The sequence below is a fragment of the Lontra canadensis genome, unplaced genomic scaffold (assembly GCF_010015895.1).
Source record: "Lontra canadensis isolate GAN:19392208 unplaced genomic scaffold, GSC_riverotter_1.0 scaffold4, whole genome shotgun sequence".
NCBI classification, from domain to species: domain Eukaryota; kingdom Metazoa; phylum Chordata; class Mammalia; order Carnivora; family Mustelidae; genus Lontra; species Lontra canadensis.
In genome coordinates this window covers 44015743-44037831 of record NW_022630998.1, presented here as the reverse complement: position 1 = coordinate 44037831, position 22089 = coordinate 44015743, and the positions used below count along the sequence as shown (strand labels likewise).

General features: G+C 34.7%; 1 protein-coding gene across 5 annotated transcripts in view; it reads right to left on the bottom strand.

The window, feature by feature from the left end:
* Window positions 1-22089, bottom strand: part of ADAMTS6 (ADAM metallopeptidase with thrombospondin type 1 motif 6) — a 289783-nt gene that overhangs the window by 79969 nt on the left and 187725 nt on the right. For 3 of the 5 annotated variants that reach the window (XR_004381633.1, XM_032849696.1, XM_032849721.1), the window contains 3 exons: window positions 17929-18036; window positions 6651-6796; window positions 4502-4565 (listed from right to left, as the gene is read on the bottom strand). Coding sequence is in view for 4 of the 5 variants with exons in the window: in XM_032849696.1 (XP_032705587.1) it covers window positions 4502-4565; window positions 6651-6796; window positions 17929-18036 (318 nt within the window). In the remaining variant the exon portion in view is untranslated. The remainder of the gene's footprint in view (window positions 1-4501; window positions 4566-6650; window positions 6797-17928; window positions 18037-22089) is intronic. The other 2 variants (XM_032849701.1, XM_032849711.1) reach the window with 2 other exon arrangements.

Here is a 22089-nt window from a genome sequence, read left to right as displayed (position 1 = left end):
TGAAAGCTCAGTAAATGTACTACTACCACTACTACTTCTGTTGCTGCTACTTCTACTAGTAAAGATGGGAAGTAAAAAAGCTCTGAGCAGACATGTATGGTGTACCCAGGATCTGTCACTCTCTACTTTATTGCTAACAGAATTCTGCTTTATGCCCAGGAATCTATGTTTCAGGAAAGGTGATCTTAACCTCATTTTAGGGCCAAACTTGGATTAGTCTAAACCAATTATGGTAATCCCATTCTTTTTGCCCATGACTGGTTTAAAATGGGTATGTGGTCTCCAGGCCAATAAAATACGAATGAAGTCTGCCAAGCGAACCAGAGAGGAGCTTTGGTAAGCGCTTTCCTTATAGAGAGGAAAGAGACACAATAGTGGTTTATCTTGTCTTTTCTGCAGAATATTGTCAGGACAAAGGTACTTTAGGTGCTCTGATGCTCTAAACTGATGCTCAAAAATTACCATTTTTGAAGTCCCCTTTCTCAAAGAATTTAGCCTTCAGGAATTTCCCTATCTTGTCAGTTATTTGCAGATTTTAAAGTGATGTTTTAGAACATGCTTATTCAATAATTTTTAAAGAGTTCTGTCAGAATAATTTACTCTATCATTACCAAAAATGGAAATATTCTACATTTGTTTCCAAAATGATCTAAAATTGATTTGTTTTGAGAAGTTTAGATATAATATTTACAGTCTTCTTTATAACAATTATTTTTCTACTGAAGAACTAGACTATGCAGCTCAATGCTATCTAACACCGCTATCATGAGCAACATGTTGCTATAAAATTTAAATTAATTAAACTTAAAAGTTTGGCTTTTCATTTACACTACCCACATTTTTTCTTTCTTTCTTTCTTTCTTTTTTTTTTTTTTTTAATTAAGTAGCTCCAAACTTTGCATGGATCCCAAACAGAGGTTTGAATTTATGACCCTGAGATTGAGACCTGAGGTGAGATCAAGAGTCAGACACTTAACTGACTGATCCACTGAAGTCCCCCAACACCAACCATTTTCAAATGCTTAATAGCTAATTTGGCTACTGGCTACCAGTCTGGACAATGCAATATAGAACATTTCTATCAATGAAGAAAGTTCTCCTGGATAGCACAACTAGATTATGTGTTCTGAAAGTTTAAATTTTCATATATTAGATTATACTTTAAAATCCCAACCTTATAAACTTATGCTGAGACAGTTTTATTAACTTAGCATGAAACTAAATTTCAGTGTGATAATTGAATAGTCTCATGTTTTCAACTAGTAGAGTCTAGATTGGTGAAAAAAATTGCATTTCCATGATATTATGTTGATTGTATCATTTGCTGAAAGCTGAAACCAAAGACAAAGCTGGTAATAGAAATGTCAATCCACCAACAGCAAGTTCTACAATTTGAGTGTCTAAAACAAAGTTCAGGGGTAAAAACCAACAAGACTGATATGTCTAGTACTTTTTTTCTCATTTACTTATCATACATTATTCATATTATAGTACCTATCTTATTAAGGTGGAAATATGTGCCTGCCCCTATAATTATATAACAGAAACAGATATGAATTGAGACATAGGTTTGCCTTTCTCATTCCTACCTAACACAGTCTGATATACAGTAGATACTCATTTTATTCTACCCTTATGTAAGACTTCTATTCTTCTGAAATTCATGCTATAGCATCCAAATCACTATCTAGCTTCATCATTCCTATTAACCTCGTCATGGTCATTTTCTCTCATTTATTAAGGGGTCTGATACCCGGTTCACAGTCTAGGCTTTAACATCATCCTGAGTGACCTCAGGATGTGACCTCATCTGCATAGAAGACTTCCCAAATTCCCCAACCTTGAAGATCTTTGAACTCCTTCATCTTTGCCCAAAGCTAGGCATGCATTCCCTTGGTCACACTGAAGATTTGTCATCATTGAGAAAAGTCTCACTTGTCATATATGATATCCAGTACATTCCATTCTCTGATCCCAACTCCTTCTATCTCCCTCACCCTGTTTCTTTTACTACATTGGTTCTTCAATTTTTATGAATTTTTGAACTTAGGTCCTTAATTTTCTCCTCTTAGCCCTCTTTAGACTCCACTGCCAAAGCAGACTGCATGGCTCAGCACTTCAGTCATTCCCACCAGTACTCTTAAATTCTTTCTGAACCGTTTATTGTTCTGTTGTAGTCTCACTTTCTCCAATCCATTCTCATATAAAGTATAAATCTGAGGTTAAGTTTTTGAACAGTGTCTTACTGCCTCAGTAAAGATCATGCTGTTTAACCTACAAGCCTTGCATTTAATTTTCCTTCTACCTAGAATGCTCTTCAGTGTCGTTTTCTTCTTTTCTGGTCAGCTCCTATTTGCCCTTCATATCTTTACTTTCTTATGGGAAGAAATCCTAAATCCTTAATTAGGCTATGTGCCCATTCTATGTGCTTTTATAGCATCCCATACTTATTCCATCATATCATATATTTATCACTCTGAGCGATGATTATCTGCATTTAACTGATTTCCCAGGAAATTATAAGATCCTTGAGAGTAGATGGTCTTTCTTACTCTAGAACAGTCTGAGATATAGTAGGCATTCAATGGTTTGTTGAATGAATGAATAAATAATGCCGATATCTTGAAATGATCATTGTAATTGAAGCCACATGTTATTACTTCTATGTTACATGCAAATGTAACATGGAAGTAATTATGATCAATAAGCTACAGAGTATAAGTATGTATGGGAGAAACAGAGCAGGGTAAGAAAGATAAGGAGTCTCAAGGTTGTAGGGAGTAGGGAAAGTTGCAATTTTAAATATGGTACTCAGGCTAGGCCTCACTGAGGTGGTGACAGTTGAATAAAGGTTAGGTAAGAGAGTAAGTCATGTAGATATTTTGCGAGAAGAGTATATAAGGTAAAGGAAATGGGCAATGCTAAAGCCCCAAGGTGGGAGCATGCCTGGTATGTATAAGGAAGGAGGCCCATGTGGCTGGAGCATGGCTATTGAGGAAAAATAGTAAGAGATTAGTCCAGAAAAGTAATGGAGGGATAGATTGTATCGTCTTTGCAGGCCTTTCTAAGGACCTAATGCTAAGACATGAGTCTAGAATCCATGAAAGAAATCTGGGCCAAAAATATAAATTTGGGCACCAAATGACATACGAATGCTATCGAAGGCAATGAAACTGGATGAGATCACCAAGGAAATGAATACTGATAGTGCACAAAAAAGGGGCAAGGACTAGGTCCTGGACACTCTGAGAAGTAAGAGAAAAAGAATAGGAACCAGCAAAGGAGAATGAGAAAAAAACAAATAATAATAAAAAAGGACAACCAAAAAGTTGTATGTTGTGGAAGCCTACTGACTACCAAGATGGACACTCAGAATTGACTATTAGATTTAGCAACATGGAAGTCATCTGTGACTTGACAAGAGCATTTTTAGTAGAATGATGGTGGCAAAAATCTGACAGGAACAATTTTAGGAAAGAATTTGAAGAGGTAGTGGATATGGTATAACTCTTTTGAGGAATTTTGTTTCAAAGGGAAGAAAAAAAATGGGGGAAGAACTGGCACGTGTTTTGTTTTTTTAAAGATAGGTGAAATAACAATATGTTTGTATGTTTATGGAAGAATCCAAAAGAGAAGATATTGAAAAAATATCTACATACTTACATAACCAAGATTGGTTCTATCAAATAACCGAGAATTAAGATAGGAATAGCTTTGCAGAGCATGACGGTGAGGAATAATACTGTGTTAACACCCTGAGGACATGAAATTAAAAGGTGTGATTTTTAGGTAGGAGGGAAGAAGAATGATCTGAAAGGGGTAATGAGATATTAAAAAAAGTCAATCAACTTCCACTCATTCAAGAGCTAAGGGAATAAATACCTTTAGAGGGCTAATATTTTAAGCATCTTTAGAGGACAGCCAGTTTCCATTAGAACAAAGTGAAGAGAAGGAAAATTCAGAGACATCAAGATAAAAGGGCTTTTGCTGCGAATGGATCATGAATTCCTAAGGGCACACAAGAAAAGTTTCAGTAGCTGGGCAGCGATATAAAACAGAAGATGTGATATGCAGAACTTGATGGGACTGGACAGCAAGAGATGAAGAATGATGTGGGAATCTTGGGCCTCTTACAGTGGTAAACATAAAATAATCTGATTTTACGGGCAAATTAAGATTAATCCTGGTGAACTCAGGAGAGATAAGGTGGTAAAGGCGTGAGTGTTGGGAAACCAAGTCATTTTGGAGGACCTATGACTGACTCTCTCTTGGTACCTATTGGGGGAGACTGTATTTGCTCCTAGTGCTGGAGCTTCCCCTTGTCTCCTGTTGATCGAATTTCTGGACATGAAGCCTGTTCCATTCACTATTAACAATTTAAAAAATTCATGTGACCTTCATACACATGGATTTATGACCAAATAGCTTATAGTTTTAAAAATTTCCCTGCCCTAGGGGAAATGTAAGCTAATTTTTCATAGCAAAGTTTGGTTTTACTTACATCTGTGTTACAGGAGCGATACCGTTTCCTTTCCCCAAGGCAATATTTTCCACCTCCTGAAGGTCTGAAAACACATTTTGTTAAACATGTGAATATATCTGTCTACATAAAGAGTATATATATTACTTGATGAAAACATTTTAGCATTTATTTTAAGAAAATACAAAATTTGACTTATACTAGTTATTAAAATAACAATTTTGCTAGTGATTGTTAGCAATAATGATTATGGTTGTTGAACATAAAAACTAAGGCAATTTACTATAAATAACTTTACAAGACTCTTGTCATGATTTACATTCTTAAGAAAATGCAATTAAATAAATTTATTTTCTAATAATCATAGTAAGCAGGTGCTCAGTTCAACACAATGAGTTTACAATCACTTACTTATAATGAAAAACCATTTGAATCATACTCAACAAAACACATAAGCTGATGCTATATGTTCACCAAATAGGAAATAGTAAGTTTAGTATTTTTTCCAGAATGGAAATGAGAGAATATTAAGTAATTCTCTGGAAATAGTTTTCATTTCAAAGTAAATAATGCAGAAATGAATTTCAATCTCATTACATGAAGTTTGAAAAATTACACCTAAAAACCAGATGGCTTTGCATTATATACATACTGTATATTACACTCAAATTAATGAAAAAGATGTCCAATATTTGATTCACATAAATTAATTTTTTAAGTATTTAACATCAGGAAAAGCCATATGCTATTATTTGGGCATGCTATTTTGAATGGAAAAAGCCAACTTCTCTTTTTAAAAGAAGTCCAAGTCATTCTCTTAAGGATCTGGGTATAATACTTATTATCATAGACGTTTACAGTTTTGGTTACTAATTTATAGTAGCCTGCAGTTGAACTTGGGTAATTACTCTGTACTTGTTTGAAAAAGATCAAGTATAAGTATAATTTCAGCTTACTGGTAGTCAATGGAATAATTAAAGTTACATTTTGAATGTATTTTGAATGCCTGTGGATACTGATTCTAAAGAGGAAAAGGAATGGCCCAGTTTATTCAGCTAGGGAGAAATGGTTTGGTCAAACAAAAACAGGGGCGTGGGGATGATGGTAGCATGACTAGTTTGTGAGTGGGTGACAGTGAGCTAGCCTTGTTTAGCAGAAAGATAATAATAGAAAGAAAGCTGGGGAATGGAAACACAGAACAAATGTAAAGGGAAATAATTTCAAGCTCAAAAGAGTAAAAGAGAAGAAAGATAGAGATGGGATTTATATAATGCTATATATTAAGTAATATATAACCACCCCAGAAAGGGAAAAAAAGCAGAAGGGATATTATAAAGCCATGCTGCACCAAACATTAGTTGGGAAAGGAGGCCGCAACCTGAGCTTTAGACAAAAAGGGGAGACTTGATAGGCACCAGCTAAGGAGCAGTTCAGTCTCCGGGTGGACAGGAAAGTCCAACTGCGGGACTGGTCCACCTGTAATGGGCACTGGTGGGAGGGAGAGGCAATACAGCTACCAAAGAATACTGATGGGGCTGGCCTTTCGCCAGGGGGACTCTGACCGGAGAAAAAGAGTGGTGGGAGAGGAACAGTCCGACCTGCATAAAATAGCCACAGGGAGAAATGTGGTGGCAGCTCCGGAAGATGATTAATAGGGGCATGTGAATGGAAACTATTTTAACACATGGGCAGTATTCTTTTCATTGTGATTTGTGATGCGAATCAAGGCATTTCAACCCTTGAAGTGCTCTCATTGGTCCTTTTAATACTAATGTAGCAGTAATAATTTTATGTGACATGTGAAAAGACCTTAGGTTTCCTGGGAATAATGGTAATGTGGCTAAGAGCAGACCTGGATTCATCCATAATTCAGTAGTTTTTGGAGAGGGAAATCTATCTGATTATTACTAGATTACAAGTCTGGCTATACCTGGGATAAATACACAATGCTATTCTTTTTCTTTTTCTTTTATTTTTAGTTTCACAGTAAGGGGGAAGGAAGAAAGAGTGTCCAACAAAGCTCTTCCACTCTCCTGTGCTTGTTGCTTGTTCAGAAGACAAACACTTGGCTCACTAGTGAAACGTTTTTACAGATAACATGTGAAACCACAGCTTTGAATCATTTCCAACTGTGTCTTTTTGTTGGCTCCGGCTTACTTTAGCTACTTACGCTGGACTGTCACAGTGTCTTAGGGATGAGGAGACGCCTCCCCCGCAGGTCCTGCTGCACTCTCCCCATAGTGACCAGGGACCCCAGCCCCCATCTATGCTCTGGGGCCAAGTGCCAAAAGGAACACAATCTCCCTGATAACACCACTGCAAGATTTCACAGAAAACACAGAATTAGCTTTTAGGCAGATAGAGCTATCAGGTTAGAAATACATAAGGGTCAGGCAATGACCAATTATAGGCATTAGCATTCTCCAATAGATAACAGACTGAGAGTTCTTTAACTGTGTTTAGACAATGGTGAAGGTGCATGTGATTTGCAAATTATCTTTAGCTAGGCAATGATTTATAAATCTCTAAGATGTCCCAGAAGTCTAGAAAGCTTGACTTTACTTCCTTTTTTCTTATTTCGCTTCCTCCAGAACCCTAGTGTTTCTCACTAAAGAGAACTCAAAAGTCTTTTTTTGATATTTTAGAATTAAATTTTTTTCTTTATATTCCACTATTATTAGTCCCATGGAATGATAACGCAATATGGAAATTTCCCCAGTAAGGAATTTTTATGATGATAATTGCTTTTACTTAAAAAAAAAAAAAAAAAGGCTGGTTGAGGCTACAATAGTAAAAGAATGTGTTGTGGCATTTCATCTGCACAAGCCCTGCAGACATAATAAAAGCAATGCCAAGATACTAGGGACAGGGTACAAAAAACTCTTACATACACTGACTAGCCATGTGTATAGTCCCTGCATGAACATGTGTACTGGAATTCATTCAGCTTTACTCTGCAGTAAACCAACCACACATATTGCATGTAAGTAGAGAGCCAGGAATAATTTATCAAGACACAAACATCACATAATCAGCTCATAACTCTAACATGATAAATCTTATTTGCAGAATATGGTAAAAATGAAAGCCTTTAAAAAAAAAAACAAGCATTGCTAGGCTTTTATCAGTGTGTTTTTCTGAATTATCAAATTTTGACAAACCATACTGATGCTGTGAAAGTCATTTGTTTATAATAAATAACAATAAGAAACATTATTAGTGTTGAATAACTGGTAGCAATGTCAGATTGTTACATAAAAATTCAACTTTATATTAAAACGTAAAGGATTCTGATACACAATGCTTAGAAAGTAATGAGTTTATTACACTACTTCCACATAGCTGGAATTCTTTCACTTTTCACCATTTGCATGGCTAGCACCTCAGGCAAAACAGGCAAATGGAATAGCTTCTTACCTGTTCTCTATGCCTCTACTTGTTTTTACCCATGATCAGCCCATTCTCTAGTAAGCATTCAGAGAGTTCTTTTAAAAAACATATCATCACATCATGTCACTTTGCTTAATGACTGCAGTACTTTTCTATTTCCCTTTACTCTGGTCAGGAGTGGACTTTGTGATCTGAACCCTGCCTCCTTTTCCAGTCTTACTCTCTCTAGCAGATTGGACCAGACCACCAGACTTCTTTCTTTTCCTCAGTACACTAAGTTTGTTCCCTCTTTTGGGTATTAGCATTTGCTGGTCCTTCTGGGAATATTTCCTCCCAATTACTGATGTTGCTGTCTTCTCATCATTTGGTCTCAATCAAGTGTCCTTTCATCAGAGAGGTCTTTCCTTGACTACCCTTATTCTAAAGAGGGGTACCTCTCCACTCCTTCTCACCCACCCACCTCCAAACCCACAGTGTAATAGAGATTACATCCTCCTGTTTTAGTTCCTTCTTAGCACTTACATTATTTTAAATTACCCTATTTATTTTTCAAATTACTTCTCTAGTATTTGTCTCATCTCATTAGTATGTAAAACCAGGAGATGCACATATGGCTATTTACTTATTTTAAAAATTATGAACATAGCACCATACTCACTTTAGGCAATTCATCTATGCTTTGAAGGGGAAAATTCAGCAATGAATCTAAGCCCACCAATAATCAAGTTATTCTAGTAAAATATATCCTGACAGGCAGGATAGTATGATAGTTGAGAACTGAGACATGAATAAGAACTGAGATACTGAATAAGTAACTTGCCCTATCTGCACCTGAGCTTCTTCATAAATAAAAATGTAAATAATAATAAAGCCTATAGCATGTGAGAGTAAAAAAAGATAATGTGAAGAACATGGTACAAAGGGAGTAAAAATACCTGATATGTGATAAGACTTCTGTAAATATTAGTAACCATTGGGCAAATTCCTTAATTTCTCTGGCTCTCCATTTTCTTATCTGTAAAATGGGAATTATAACACCATCCCTCTAGTAGGGCACATAAAGTGATTAGAACACTGGTTGTCTCATATTAGATCTTCAACAAAATTAGCTAGTATCATTGTTAAAATGGAATGCTCACATGTAGGAATGAGGCTTATGCAACTGCAGAGATCTAAATGTGGTGTGGACAGCACTCATATCCTTCCAAAGTCCTGGAGAAAGTTAAGTTCCTGCCAGTCCTGGATGATGATGATGATACTGAATTCTTGGAAGGCCACACAAATCTTCCAGAATGTGGAAAGAAATCAGTAAGCACCCTTAGGAAGATTTGTTTCTCTCCACAGTGAATGATGCACATTTATCTCTTCCTATAGTTGATGGGTCTCAGCATTTTTTTAACTTGTTGACAGAATTTTTATTATAAAAAATTATTTAAACTAAAAAGACAAAGCCAAAAACAGTCAACCCATTTCTCCCACCACTGGCAATCACCAAATTGTCCTCTATGAGCCTGTTTTTTGTTTGTTTTGTTTTTTTAAAATACAAATATACTGGGGCTCCTGAGTGGCTCAGTGGGTTAAGCCTCCACCTTCGGCTCAGGTCATGGTCTCAGGGTCCTAGGATCGAGTCCCGCATCAGGCTCTCTGCTCAGCAGGGAGCCTACTTTTCCCCACACCCTCTGCCTGCTTCTTTGCCCACTTGTGATCTCTGTCTGTCAAATAAATAAATAAAATCTTTTAAAAAATACATATATATATATATATTTAATATACAGCATTATATAGCCATAATTATGCTATTTAAATTTAATTATAATTTAAAATTCAATTCCTCAGATCCACTAGCCACATTTCTAGGGCTCCATAGCCACATGTGCCTAGTGCTTACTATGTGGACAGAGCAGATACAGAACGTTTCCACCATCACAGAGTGTTCTATTAGAAATGCTGACTGTCTAAAACAGTGTCTAGCTGGTAGTAGATATACAACAAAAATGTACTGAATGAATGAATACATTACTTAAATTATAGAATTCTGTGCTCTATTCTGGTTACTAAATGTAAGGAAGGAGATACTGAGGGTAAACAAAAAGTCAAATTCATCTGTTTCCATGGTAGTTGTACTCAGCCAATTTCAGTAGCTTTAACAACATAAAGGAGTTTTTTAGAGAAGTACTGGCCAATTAATTATCATTTGTCCTTCAAAAATTAGGCAAGACAAAGCCAAAATTGATTGTTTATAAGGCAAAGCATTCTGATCCCAAGTCTAATAAATATTAAAGTAGGATATTATGAAAGATAATTAGTTTTGTGAAAATTACCATGAAGAAAAAAAAAACAACTGTCCAAAATGGTGAACCATTGTAGTTGGCTGAACTGATAATACAGTATCAACCCTGAGAGCAGGGCTACTAATAACAACGTACTCCTGAGAGGGAGAGAATATTTCAGCTACCAGGCTACGGTTTACTTAATTGATTTTGAAAACCAACCATTTGTATAATGATATCCCAATTGTGTTAGGCCTTCACCTATACAAAAATCACAATTTGGGCCAAGTAATATCTATGCCTGCATTTATTTTCTTTGGGAGTAACTGAGCAATGTAATACTGACCAGCAATTACTGATTTTGTTCCCTGTGGTTTCAATTAATGGCAACTAACACTTTAAAAAATTATAAATCTTAAAATTTACCTATTTTTCACGTTGGAAATTTAGCATTATTGATATCAAATAACATTCAAATTTGATTTTATATTTATTTTATATAATCACAGAGTTGCATCTAAAGCTCAGAGGGACTTTGGAATTCATGTTATCTAAATACTTCATTTATTCATAGGAGTAAACCAGAACTTTAAGGAGGCTGATTTTCCCAAAGTCACTTTGGACAGAAAAAGGATTCTCTGTCCAAAATACACAGAAATCACTGGGGAAAAAACAATGTAGGTATAAGATTATATATTACAAGCATATTAAACTATTAAATTATACTGGACTATCTTTACTTCATAAAATAAAAAATAACTCTAGAGATAAAAACTCTTTGGTACAATTGTACAGCAACAAGTTATTTCAGACCTCTTTGAGTATTCTTATAATTTATAGATAAAAACTTTATTTTTTGCATTTTTCAGGGGACAGAGAAATGATGAAGGCCATAAGAATCCTGAAAGAGGTAGGTTCCAAAGTATTTTATAATATTGTTATATATATTTCCTAGATGCTTACAAAATGCAAGGCAGGGAGAGAAGTCACATAAATTCGCTTGTTTTCCTTTTAAAACTTACACTTAAGGTAAAAGACAAACACAATATTTAGTTTGTAGGATGTTCCTCAGTTCTTATCATAAATTAACATTTACACAGCAGTATTTCATAAGTCACTTACCAGAAACTTTTATTGCAAAAATTCATGCTACTGAATTATACCTGTTCCATGGAGTTATAACATAAAAGACAACTGTATCATCAAGTTAAACAACAAATATTAATGGCTAAAAAATGAAAAATTCAAAAAGTAATATAAGTATCAGTCATCTAGCAGTTGACAAAAGACTAGTGTTTAGCTTAATAACCAGCTAACAACTTAATTAGTTAACAAGATAATTCAGTCTTGTGTAGTCTGTGTTACAAACCTGAGTTCTTATTCTAGCAATATCCCTGAGCCAAAGCAAGTAATTTGTTTCTTCAGATTCCCTACCTATAAAGATAGGGACTAACTTTAGTTTTCAAATCCAATGTGGTTTGAATTAGGACAACTTCAGAAATTAGTTCTATGCAGATATGCCTTCAAAGAAATTATAAATCTAACAAAGGACTTGGTTGATATTGATCTCTGGCAAAACAGTCTTTTGAGTTTTATTTCATTTCTCCCTGTCTTATATCTACAGTGAAGGATTTCTTTGGAAATCTTGCTATTTCTCTGCTCCAGCACTGGTAAATATCTTAACATAGTACGTTGATTTTAGAGAAGAAACTTACTTAACTTCATAATAAACACTTTAAGAAACTTCTAGGAAACTTCATGTGGAACAAGTTGAGCTAATTTTCTAGATTATTACATTAATCAATATACACCAAGACTTTAATATAAGTCATAAGTAATATAATTAGATTACACCAAATAAAGCAACTTGAAGTATATAAACCTATAAGTGCATAAAGCTGAGAATTTTGAGGTTGTATTTTCTATTTTCTTTTTTTTTCTACCTGTAGTTGCTAAGCCTGTAAAAGCTCTATTTTACAGGCAGAGAATTTTACTTCATTTCTTAAACTACATAAGTTAAATATTCAGATGAAGACCAGTTTTAAATCTTTATTCTCAAAGGTTATATCCAAACTAGTAATTTTGGACTGGTCTAAATGTCAGTTTTGTTACTTCAGCCTAAATTTTCTGGATAAATTGGGTAAACTTGGCCTTCTTTTTGCTAATTCAGGTATGTTAAAACAGATTCAGAAAGGTGATAGAAGTAAAACTATCACATTTCAAGAACAAATTCTCATATTGCTCATTCTTGCTTTTCACATTCCTTCTAAATAAAAGAAATATGTTATTAAAATGATCTAGAAAGATGATACATTCTACTGAGGCTTTAAAAGTTTGCTTAAAAAAACACTTACCCATTAATAAACAACATCTTTTGATATTGGACCACTCAATTTCATGAACTCCATCAGGGAATTATGTTCAAAGAAGATATATTACAAATCAGACAATGTAAATGAAAATTTGTCAGAATTCCACGAAGCAAAATTTCAGGATGAGTATACACAGTATTTTAAAATATATATAATATATATTTTTTAATGAGAATCATTTAAAGTTATGATTATGGTACATCTTGTACCATAGCCAGCACTTTGGGTTCAGCCAGCATCTGGAATGAGAGACCCCTAAGGAAATCCTAAGATTTTGAAGGAAGTGATATTGGTGATTCAATACGGAACATTCTTCCCACATCAGAAAAGCTGAGAGTTGGAGCATAGCACTATTAAAAGCCTTATCTTTCCACTGTGCAGGTGCAGGAATGCAAAAGCTTATTTCAGCCCAAATTCTAAATCAGAACTTGTCATCCCATGCTATTTAAATTTCTAGAGCAACTGAAAGGAATATTATTTTTTCATTTCCTGTGTTTATAGTTTGGGACCCAGTCAAAACATATATTCTACTCTCAAGTGAATTAAGATCTAGGGCTGCAAATGTCCTATTACATATCTAGTGCTTTAAAAGGGTATATAATAATCCTATTTTAATCCAGTCCTATGTTTCCCATGCAAAGATACTAGGAATCAATGTTATATAGGTGTAGGCCTAAATACTGGGCTATATCTCTAATTGGTCTTGTAGAATCATTAAATGAACCTTTTGGCAGTAAACCAAGTATTGGAAACTTCTTTGGTCACCATCAGACCTTGCAAAGATTGAGTTTTGATTTTCCTTAGTATCCTGCTCAGTAACAATGCCAACACTACTACCAGAGTTTTTACAGTCTAAATCTTTATTATTTTATCATGTATGGCATCCCTCTGATTCCTGTGCAAAGAGCTATTGTTGATGCCATGACTAAGGAAAGTTCTTTTGGCTGAGAGCTATCTTGATTGATTTGTAGGAGTGTGACCCGTGGACACTCAGTGCCAGTGCACCGTCTGGGCTCATCAAATTTCCTCCTTTGGTTAATGCTACTGTCCCTGAGCACATCCATTCAGACCATATGGTTCTTATTCAATACTTGAATGGCTTATTCAGGCAAACATCCAATGGCTGTAATAGCGATGTCAGACCCCCCAGGACTCACGCAAAGATCAGTTTTTAATTTTTTGGCCATATTTCTTACTCCATCTGCTAAATGTGCATGGAACAGTTCCCATACTTACATGGAACATTTGTGGAACTGCGCCCCCGGGCAGGGATCCCATATCTTTTGCAGCCAGAGTTTGACGAGATCATTGTGGATCCAGTCCTCTGGATATGTCTCTGCTATCACTTGAGCAATATTTCTCCCCTCCCCCAACTTTTTTTTTTAAGTATTTATTCAAAAAACTATGAGCAGCTTTGGTTTTATCCTGCTGGCTACATAGGATATAGGTTTTTTATTGTTCCTTTTGAAGACAGTAGTTTTGAAATTCAAAGTTAAGAACAAAGCTCAGCCATGGGTATTCCATTCATGTTTCTGAGACACACACACTCATGCTTATACTTTCTGATGCTCATTAGTGCCAGTTAAGATAGTCTGGTGAAGAATTTTCTGCCCACCATCATCTAAGGTTGAAAAATAATAAGGAAATGAATGATGATGCCCTAGTAATATACACTGGCACCTTCCCACTAAGGAAGCCCACAAAATGTTTACTGAGATATCTTCTTATTCCATCCTTACAAGATCTCCACAAAATGTTGAAATAGATCTCTCTCTCTCTCTTTTTAAGATTTTATTTCTCTATTTATTTGTCAGAGAAAGAGCGCAAGCAGGAGAAGTGGTGGGCAGAGGGAGAAGCAGACACCCCGCTGAGCAAGGAGCTGGATATGGGACTAATCCCAGGACCCTGGGATTATGACCCCAGCCAAACGAAAGCCCTACACACTGAGCCACCCAGGAGTCCCAGATCTCTCTTGTTTTAAAGTGGAGATTTATTATTTTGCCAATTGTAACACAATTGTATGTTCGTACCTCAATGTTCTGCTCACAGTGTTTTCTCATTGTAATTCCTGAGATAATGAATTGTTACAGGTAGATAAGTGAAAAATCCACTTAACATTAAAGGGTAAAATACATTGTTACAACCAATCTCAGGCTCAGTGCCTCATTTATTTCTGTGACAACAAAAATTTGCTTTTTTCTCTGCAAAATTTCCTATCTGAGGGGAAGGTAAAATCAGAGGCAGTGTAGAGGGGCAAAGTTTCAACTTTGGAATCAGAAAGGTCTGGGTTGCAGTCTTAGCTCTGCTTTTAAATGGCTGTGTAATCTTAGGCTTTCAAGTCTTACTCTACCCATCTGTAAAATGGGGTTAAACAGTACCCCCTCCATAGGATTTTTGCCAATATTAAACAGAACAAATATGTGCCTGGCACAGCATAAATATTTTAAAATTTTTCATTATCATCATCATCATCATCATCATCACCATCATAGATACTGATAATGCCAACTATATTTTAATGCCGCACAAAATTGACTAGACCAATTGAAATTTCTAATTTAACTGTGTCACTAGCTCTTTGCATGGCTGTTTTGGTTGGAGTAAAAATTCCGAGTTCTGATTTAATTTCATCCTTTTTTTTTTTTTTTTTTTGGTTATTTTTGAGTTCTGGTTTAATTTCCAAATAGATATAACCTTAAGAGAAAAATCTGTATTTGGGGAAAGTAAATATGTTTCCCTTTTAAGAAAAAAAAAATAACTGAAATCAACAACAAAAATTTATAAATAAATAACATGGCAAATGCAGTTAGTAAAAGCTAAAAAATAAAGAATGGGTCAGCCTCCATTTCTAGGTCTTTTTGTATTTTTTTCTCTTAAACATGTAGGTTGATCGGGTAATTTGAAAGCCTTTTCACAAATTCACTGTTAACAATAATAGATAGGTTGAGAGTCTTTCCCCAGCACTCTGCCCTTTTCCTTTCAAGTTTGCATATGTATTTGTTCTTTTCATTCACTCATTTAAGATTTGTTAGTCACTTTCATAAATTGTCTATTGATCTTCCACATCTCTGAAAGAATGGCTATTATTTGCTTGGTAGATTAATCTTATTTTTATTTATTTATTTATTTAAAGTAGGCTTTATCCCTAGCCTGGAGCCCTGTAGATTAATTTTAGATGGTGAAATCCAACATATTGACTATATTAAACTATGATGTTGTGAATATGAATGATCTCTTCATACACAAACTTTGTACACTCACAAAGTTCTTAAATAGTTTTTTGTGGAGTCCAAGATGTTTTGTTGAGGCATGTTAGAAGCTGACAAGGGTCCAAGGACAGGGTAAGGAGGTAGGCAAGGAGTTCTTTTAACAAGAGTATTTCCTGGTTGAGTGCTGAGAAGTGTGTAAACCTGGCGATTCACATACCTGTACCCCTGGGGCTAATAATATATGTTTATAAAAAAATAAAAAAATTTAAAAAAAAGAGTATTTCCATTTTTTCAAATGTACATGTCAGAATTGTATAGACTTCATTTGAAGAAAGGATTTAGGGATCAAAAAGTTGACAACCACTAACCAAAATTAAGAATGTGAATATTTGGGGGTGCCTGGCTGGTTCAGTCTGAAGAGCATACCACTCCAAATCTCAGGGTCATGAGTTTAAGCCACATGCTTGGTGTAGAGATTACTTAAACAAGCTCTAAAAAAAGAATGTAAATCTTAAGAAATCAAATATATTTTTGTCCCATTTTATTCACTTTCTTCTGTCTGTGCTTATTTGTGTGTAGGCTTTAAAATATTATATCTCTATTTATTTATCTAAATTTAAATTTGATACTGTTAGCTTTAATATTATTGAGAGTGTTTTCTTGGTATCCCTCAAAACCGTCAGTAATTTAAAAAAAAAATCACCTCTATCATATATATGCAAATAGCTGTAAGATATAACATTTTAGGGCCCTAATATTAAGCACAAATGATAAGATATTAAATATGTGTCTACCATATAAATGATTAGTGGGGTTGAGCTATGTGTTCTCAGATAGCCACTACTCGTGGTTTCCTTACTTGAAGTGATTATATAAATTTATAGAATGCTAGTAGGAGGACTGCGAGATGTTTAAAAGAATTAACTCTTTATGCTTGGGATTTAAAAATAAAGTAAAAATAAAAAGAGCCATCAAGTTTAGTGATAATATTATTCTCGGCAAAAAGAAACTGTGCCCCATGGACTAGATCAAAAGAATAATAATCAATCAAAAAAAAGAATAATAATCAATCAAGGGCCAATAAAGAAAGAGATTCTCACTATAACTTTCTCCCCTTTACTATTATGTATTTCTTCTAAGTACAGATTGATGTAAATCGCTACTTGTCTTTGACAAGAACTGCTGACTCCAAAATAAACCTAGACTGTTGTTTCAAGAATGCAGTTCTTAATATTTTCTATTACTTGAGTGAAAAAAAAAAAAAAGAATTTTTGGTAGTGTGTGAAGTTCTCTGTATTTTTATTGGCTATGTAAAATGTCTCAAAAAAAGATCCTAATCCTTTAAAAATGACCCTATCAATTCATACATTTAGCACAATTTACCAACATTTCCAAACTCAGCATGGAAAAGCCATCAACATGGCACTAGGTTACGGGTCCTAAATGAAGCCGTCAGCAAGGATTAATAAAACTGTGACAGCTGCCCAAAAGCTTTCATTCTTTTATTTAAACATCAGATTGCAACCTGAAATTCAGTGTAATCTTTGTTGAAAATACCCCAACTAACATGGACAAATTCAGAACTGAGAACAGAAGACGACAGTAGTAGTTATTATTGTAAATTCAGTATGTAGCAATAAATTCTAGAATTCACATATATAACAATTCCTAAAGAATTCCAGAAATAGCATGAACTATTCTTATTTGTTGGAATAATTCTTAGTAATGATATTTTTTGAAAACTAGACTGATCAAACTAAAATTATTTAGCTATAATTTTTATGCTCAGTAAATTGTTTATTTCTATACTATTGGCCCTTACTCTTATATTATAATTTTAAATCAACTCTAGTTTGACTCTAGTTATAAAATATATTTGTGGAAATTATTTATCAGAAAGAAACCTCAACTTCTATGACTAAGCAGACTTATTATATGACAATAAGATTAATGGATTTTCTGTACAAATATATACACATATATGCACAGAAAGGTGCAATTGAGCTAGAAAATAAATAATCACTATAATTTCCTAACCGTTGCAATGTGCAGATATCTGTATGTACCAATTAATTCATCAGGCAACGTATCTACCATTTTCTCAAGTGCATTTTAAATTAATATGCATGATTTCCTAGGGGTTGACTACCAACACCAGAAATGGATCAGTCTACTTGTCAAATAGATAATAAATCATTTGAGCTTACCCCCTTTTCAATATTCCCAGTTTGACAGAGTGTTCCTTCAGCTGCTGGAATACTGTTGGTGACACAGCGGTTGCTTTTGCTGAGACACCAGAGCTCTCTACACACTTCCTAGGAAAGAAGGCAAAAAGCAAGTTGATCAGAAGTAGAGACTAAAATCATGTCTACTTCTTCTATAAAATATACATATGTGCACTCAGCATTACTTTAAAAAGACATCCCAGGCGTTTTTCTGCTATTGAAGCATAAAAGATGAAGATTCTTGTGCAAGATACTGTTACCCATTTTGCAGAATCATTTATTTTTCTTTATAATTCTTATTTTAGTGGATAAATAATACTTAGTTTTTTAAATTAGGATCTATAAAAAACAGTGTATAGAAATTTCACTAATGCCCTGGTGCATCTGGCTGGCTCAGTCAGTAGAACTTGCAACTCTTGATCTCAGGGTTGTGAGTTCAAGGCCCACAAGGGTGTAGAGATTGCTTAAAGATAAAATCTTTAAAAAAGAGTTCTTTAAAAAAAAAGAAGAAGAAATTTCATTATTATCAAAGATTGGAGGGGTGCCTGGGTGGCTCAGTGGGTTAAAGCCTCTGCTTTCGGCTCAGGTCATGATCCTAGGGTCCTGGGATCGAGCCCCTCATGGCTCTCTGCTCAGCGGGGAGTCTGCTTCCTCCTCTCTCTCTCTCTCTCTGCCTGCCTCTCTGCCTACTTGTGATCTCTGTCAAATAAATAAATAAAATCTTTTTTAGAAAAATCTGTTCAAAATGTCTTTAAAAAAAAGAGTAGGGAGAATGGATGAATATGTAGAAAGGAAATATGTTTATTATTCTTAAGAATATACAATTGAACAAACTTACCAATTGTTAATAAAGTGTTACCATGGGATGACTTCCTAGACCTACTGTAATATTCAAATACCATTTTAAAAAGAAAAAAAAAAGAGAAAGAGAGAGACCATGGGCAAGGACAGGGAGTTATTTCTAAAATTCATAAAGAACAATCTAGCAATGTTATTTGCAGATCATCAGTGTAGCCCACCTGCATGAAAGGGAAATGTGGTTTTCAACAAACGCTGCTCTTATGTGTCATTTTCATAACTGACATATTTCAGATGTTGTTTAAAGCTGACTTGTCTTCTTTACTATGATTTCTTTGAAGAAAATACTCAAATTTTTCAGTTTTTTAAATATATGATCACTGACTAGCATCATTACTGATATTATAAGTTTTGAAATTAAACCAGAACCATTTAGTATAAAACACATATATTTGAAATAAAAATATATTAATCTGGAGAGCAAAGATAAAATTATGTATAACATCCACTTTCATTGCTATTATTCCCCAACTGCTCTTTTTACTCTCAAAACATCATTATAAAACCTTATGTCAAATAAACGCAGTTCAGAAATGAAATGGTAAAATTAAATAATTCATTGGTTCATTGTGGAAATGCCCTACAGGGTATAACATTGAGAGGATTTCTCTGGGCTCCTCTTTAGGATGCTCCCTTCCACCAGGCACAAAAGGAGACATATAATTTCTATTAGGCTTTTTAAAAAAGTTTTTTATTTATATATTTGAGAGAGACAGAAAGAGAGAGCTCACACATGAGCTGGGGGTGGGGGTGGGCAGAGATAGAAGGAGAAGCACAGTCCCTGCTAAGTAGGGAGCCCCATGCAGGGCTCCATCCCAGGACGCTGGTATCATGACCAGAGCCAAAGGCATATGCTTAACCAACTGAGCTTCCCAGGCTCCCCTCTATTAGACTTTAAAAATGCTTCTGAATAAATCTACTCTATAACTACTTTACTTTATTATCTACTTTAAACTCTATTTGGAGAACTACTGAGCTAGAAGAGAGGTAAAACATTACAAAAGATAAACAACATGTACTATAGATCATAATATAATTTTCTTGTTCTTACAACTCAATGTACTTTCTACTTTCTTTAAAGTTTCAGTTTCTCTTTTATGAGAAAGTTATTTATACTATTTTAGTGTTCTTTTCCTATAGGAGACAGTTTCTTAATGTATGTTCCTAAATATATTATTTCAGTTTAATATTAGCAAAACAGTAGGACTAACATTTTAGGGTCTTTTTTTTTTTTTTTTTAGATTTTTATTTATTTGACAGAGAGAGATCACATGTGGGCAGAGAGGCAAGCAGAGAGAGAGAGAGGAGAAAGCAGGCTCCCTGCAGAGCAGAGAGCCCGATGTGGGACTCGATCCCAGGACCCTGAGATCATGGCCCGAGCTGAAGGCAGAGGCTTAACCCACTGAGCCACCCAAGTGCCCTTTAGGGTCTTAAAATACTATCCCATACCTCAAAAATATCCATATTCAAAGAAAAATGTGTTCACTAAAACAGAAAAACATTACTTTAAAAATGTATTAAGAGATTACAAAAAAATATTATCCATAATCTTGGACTATACTCCTGATCTTTTATGATTTTTATTAGGTCTAAATCTTACTTTAGACATAAGTAAAAGAAGCCTGAAGTTTAGATAGAACTGTGAAATGAAAATTCTGTCATTGAAAAGGACAATGTTCATAGTTTCTATTAGGAAAACACAATAAGAGGTCAACTTAGAGAAAATCTTTTTGCTAAAAGTGCCTTGAAAATCTCTACCCAAAATGGCAAGGGCTCAAGATATTTTTTCCAAAACTTTAATCTCAAGATTCACAGTACAGCCTTTGATAGAGCCTTCTTATCCTATAGAGAATAACACATTTTGAAAGGTAGTTTCCCACTGCTAACAGGACTTTATTACCTAGTGGACTCCTGGGGATTGGAATTTTGCTAGGGCATTAACTTCCCACAAATTACAGGCTAAAGCATGGGACTATAAATCTATGTATAGGAAATACTCCCAAGATGTTAAACTATTCTCAGAAAAGGCTCTGAAGAGTTTTCAAATAGATCTCTTATCTAGAATGTCAACTTGGATAATAAAGATCATGACATCTCAATTAAGATTTTGCAAGATAAAAAAAAATATTCACTTGAAAGATGAAAACTAAAAATTTTATTTCATACTAAGATAGCAAGAGGCACAGTACCTGAAAGAACATGAGAATTTTTCCTTTTTTTAAAAAAAGATTTTATTTATTTAATTTAGAGAGAAAGAGAGAGAGACAGTGTGGTCCTAAGTGAGTGGGAGGTGCAGAGGGGGAGAATGAAGGGGAAGGAGAGAATCTCAAGCAGATTCCATGCTGAGCACAAAACCCCACGAGGGGCTCAATCCCATGACCCTGAGATCATGACGTGAGCCCAAATCAAGAGTCAGACACTTAACCAACTGAGCCACCCAGGCACCCAGAGAACATATTTGTACATTCAGAAATACCCTTCTTTAAACTGCTGGATCCTAGAACATGGAAGATATATTTACATGGGTATATACATAGGTGTATCAGCTGCCAAATAAGCACCCTAAGGTCCCAAGCTGTTTCACTAGTAATTTAAATGCATTCTGAAGTTTTTTGGCTCTTGAGGAATTTGTACAACAAATTCAATCATACAACCATCATAGTAGATTATTCCTGAAATAAAATAAATAAGATGATAGAGTATAGTCAGTGAGAAAGATTGATGATTTTTTGGACTATCCACCATCTTAGCTTAAGAAGAACATAGTTCTCTTTCACATACTCATATTTCTTTATAGGAGAAGTTAAGATTTATTAAGATTACTCTTATGATTTCTATGAACTAATAAACCATTGCTTATGTTAGAGTGATTCCCTTCTCCAACCCTACAATTTATTTTGGGAAGACTCTCTAGGAGAAATTTTGGTCTCTGTGCTTGCCCTTGAGTTTAAGGAAGGAGAGTGAAGTTATCAACAGTCTTCACTAAGGGAAATTTGGAAACAGACTCTCTAATTTCATGCGCTCAACTTCTAACTAACTGGGAGGATTGCCTGGTAAAACAAAACACTATTTCTCATTCATTCAAGAATATTTCTTGAACATCTACTATTCACCAGGCATTATATTAGTGTAATGAAAAAATAACATTATCAAAGAATTTACAGAAACCAGGGAGAAGGTAGGGTACAATGAGACATAGAGCTTAAATGCCATGGATTTGTACTGCTCTATGGAATTTTTAATATTCTGTGACAAAATTAGAAGAGTGATATCAATATGGTTAAA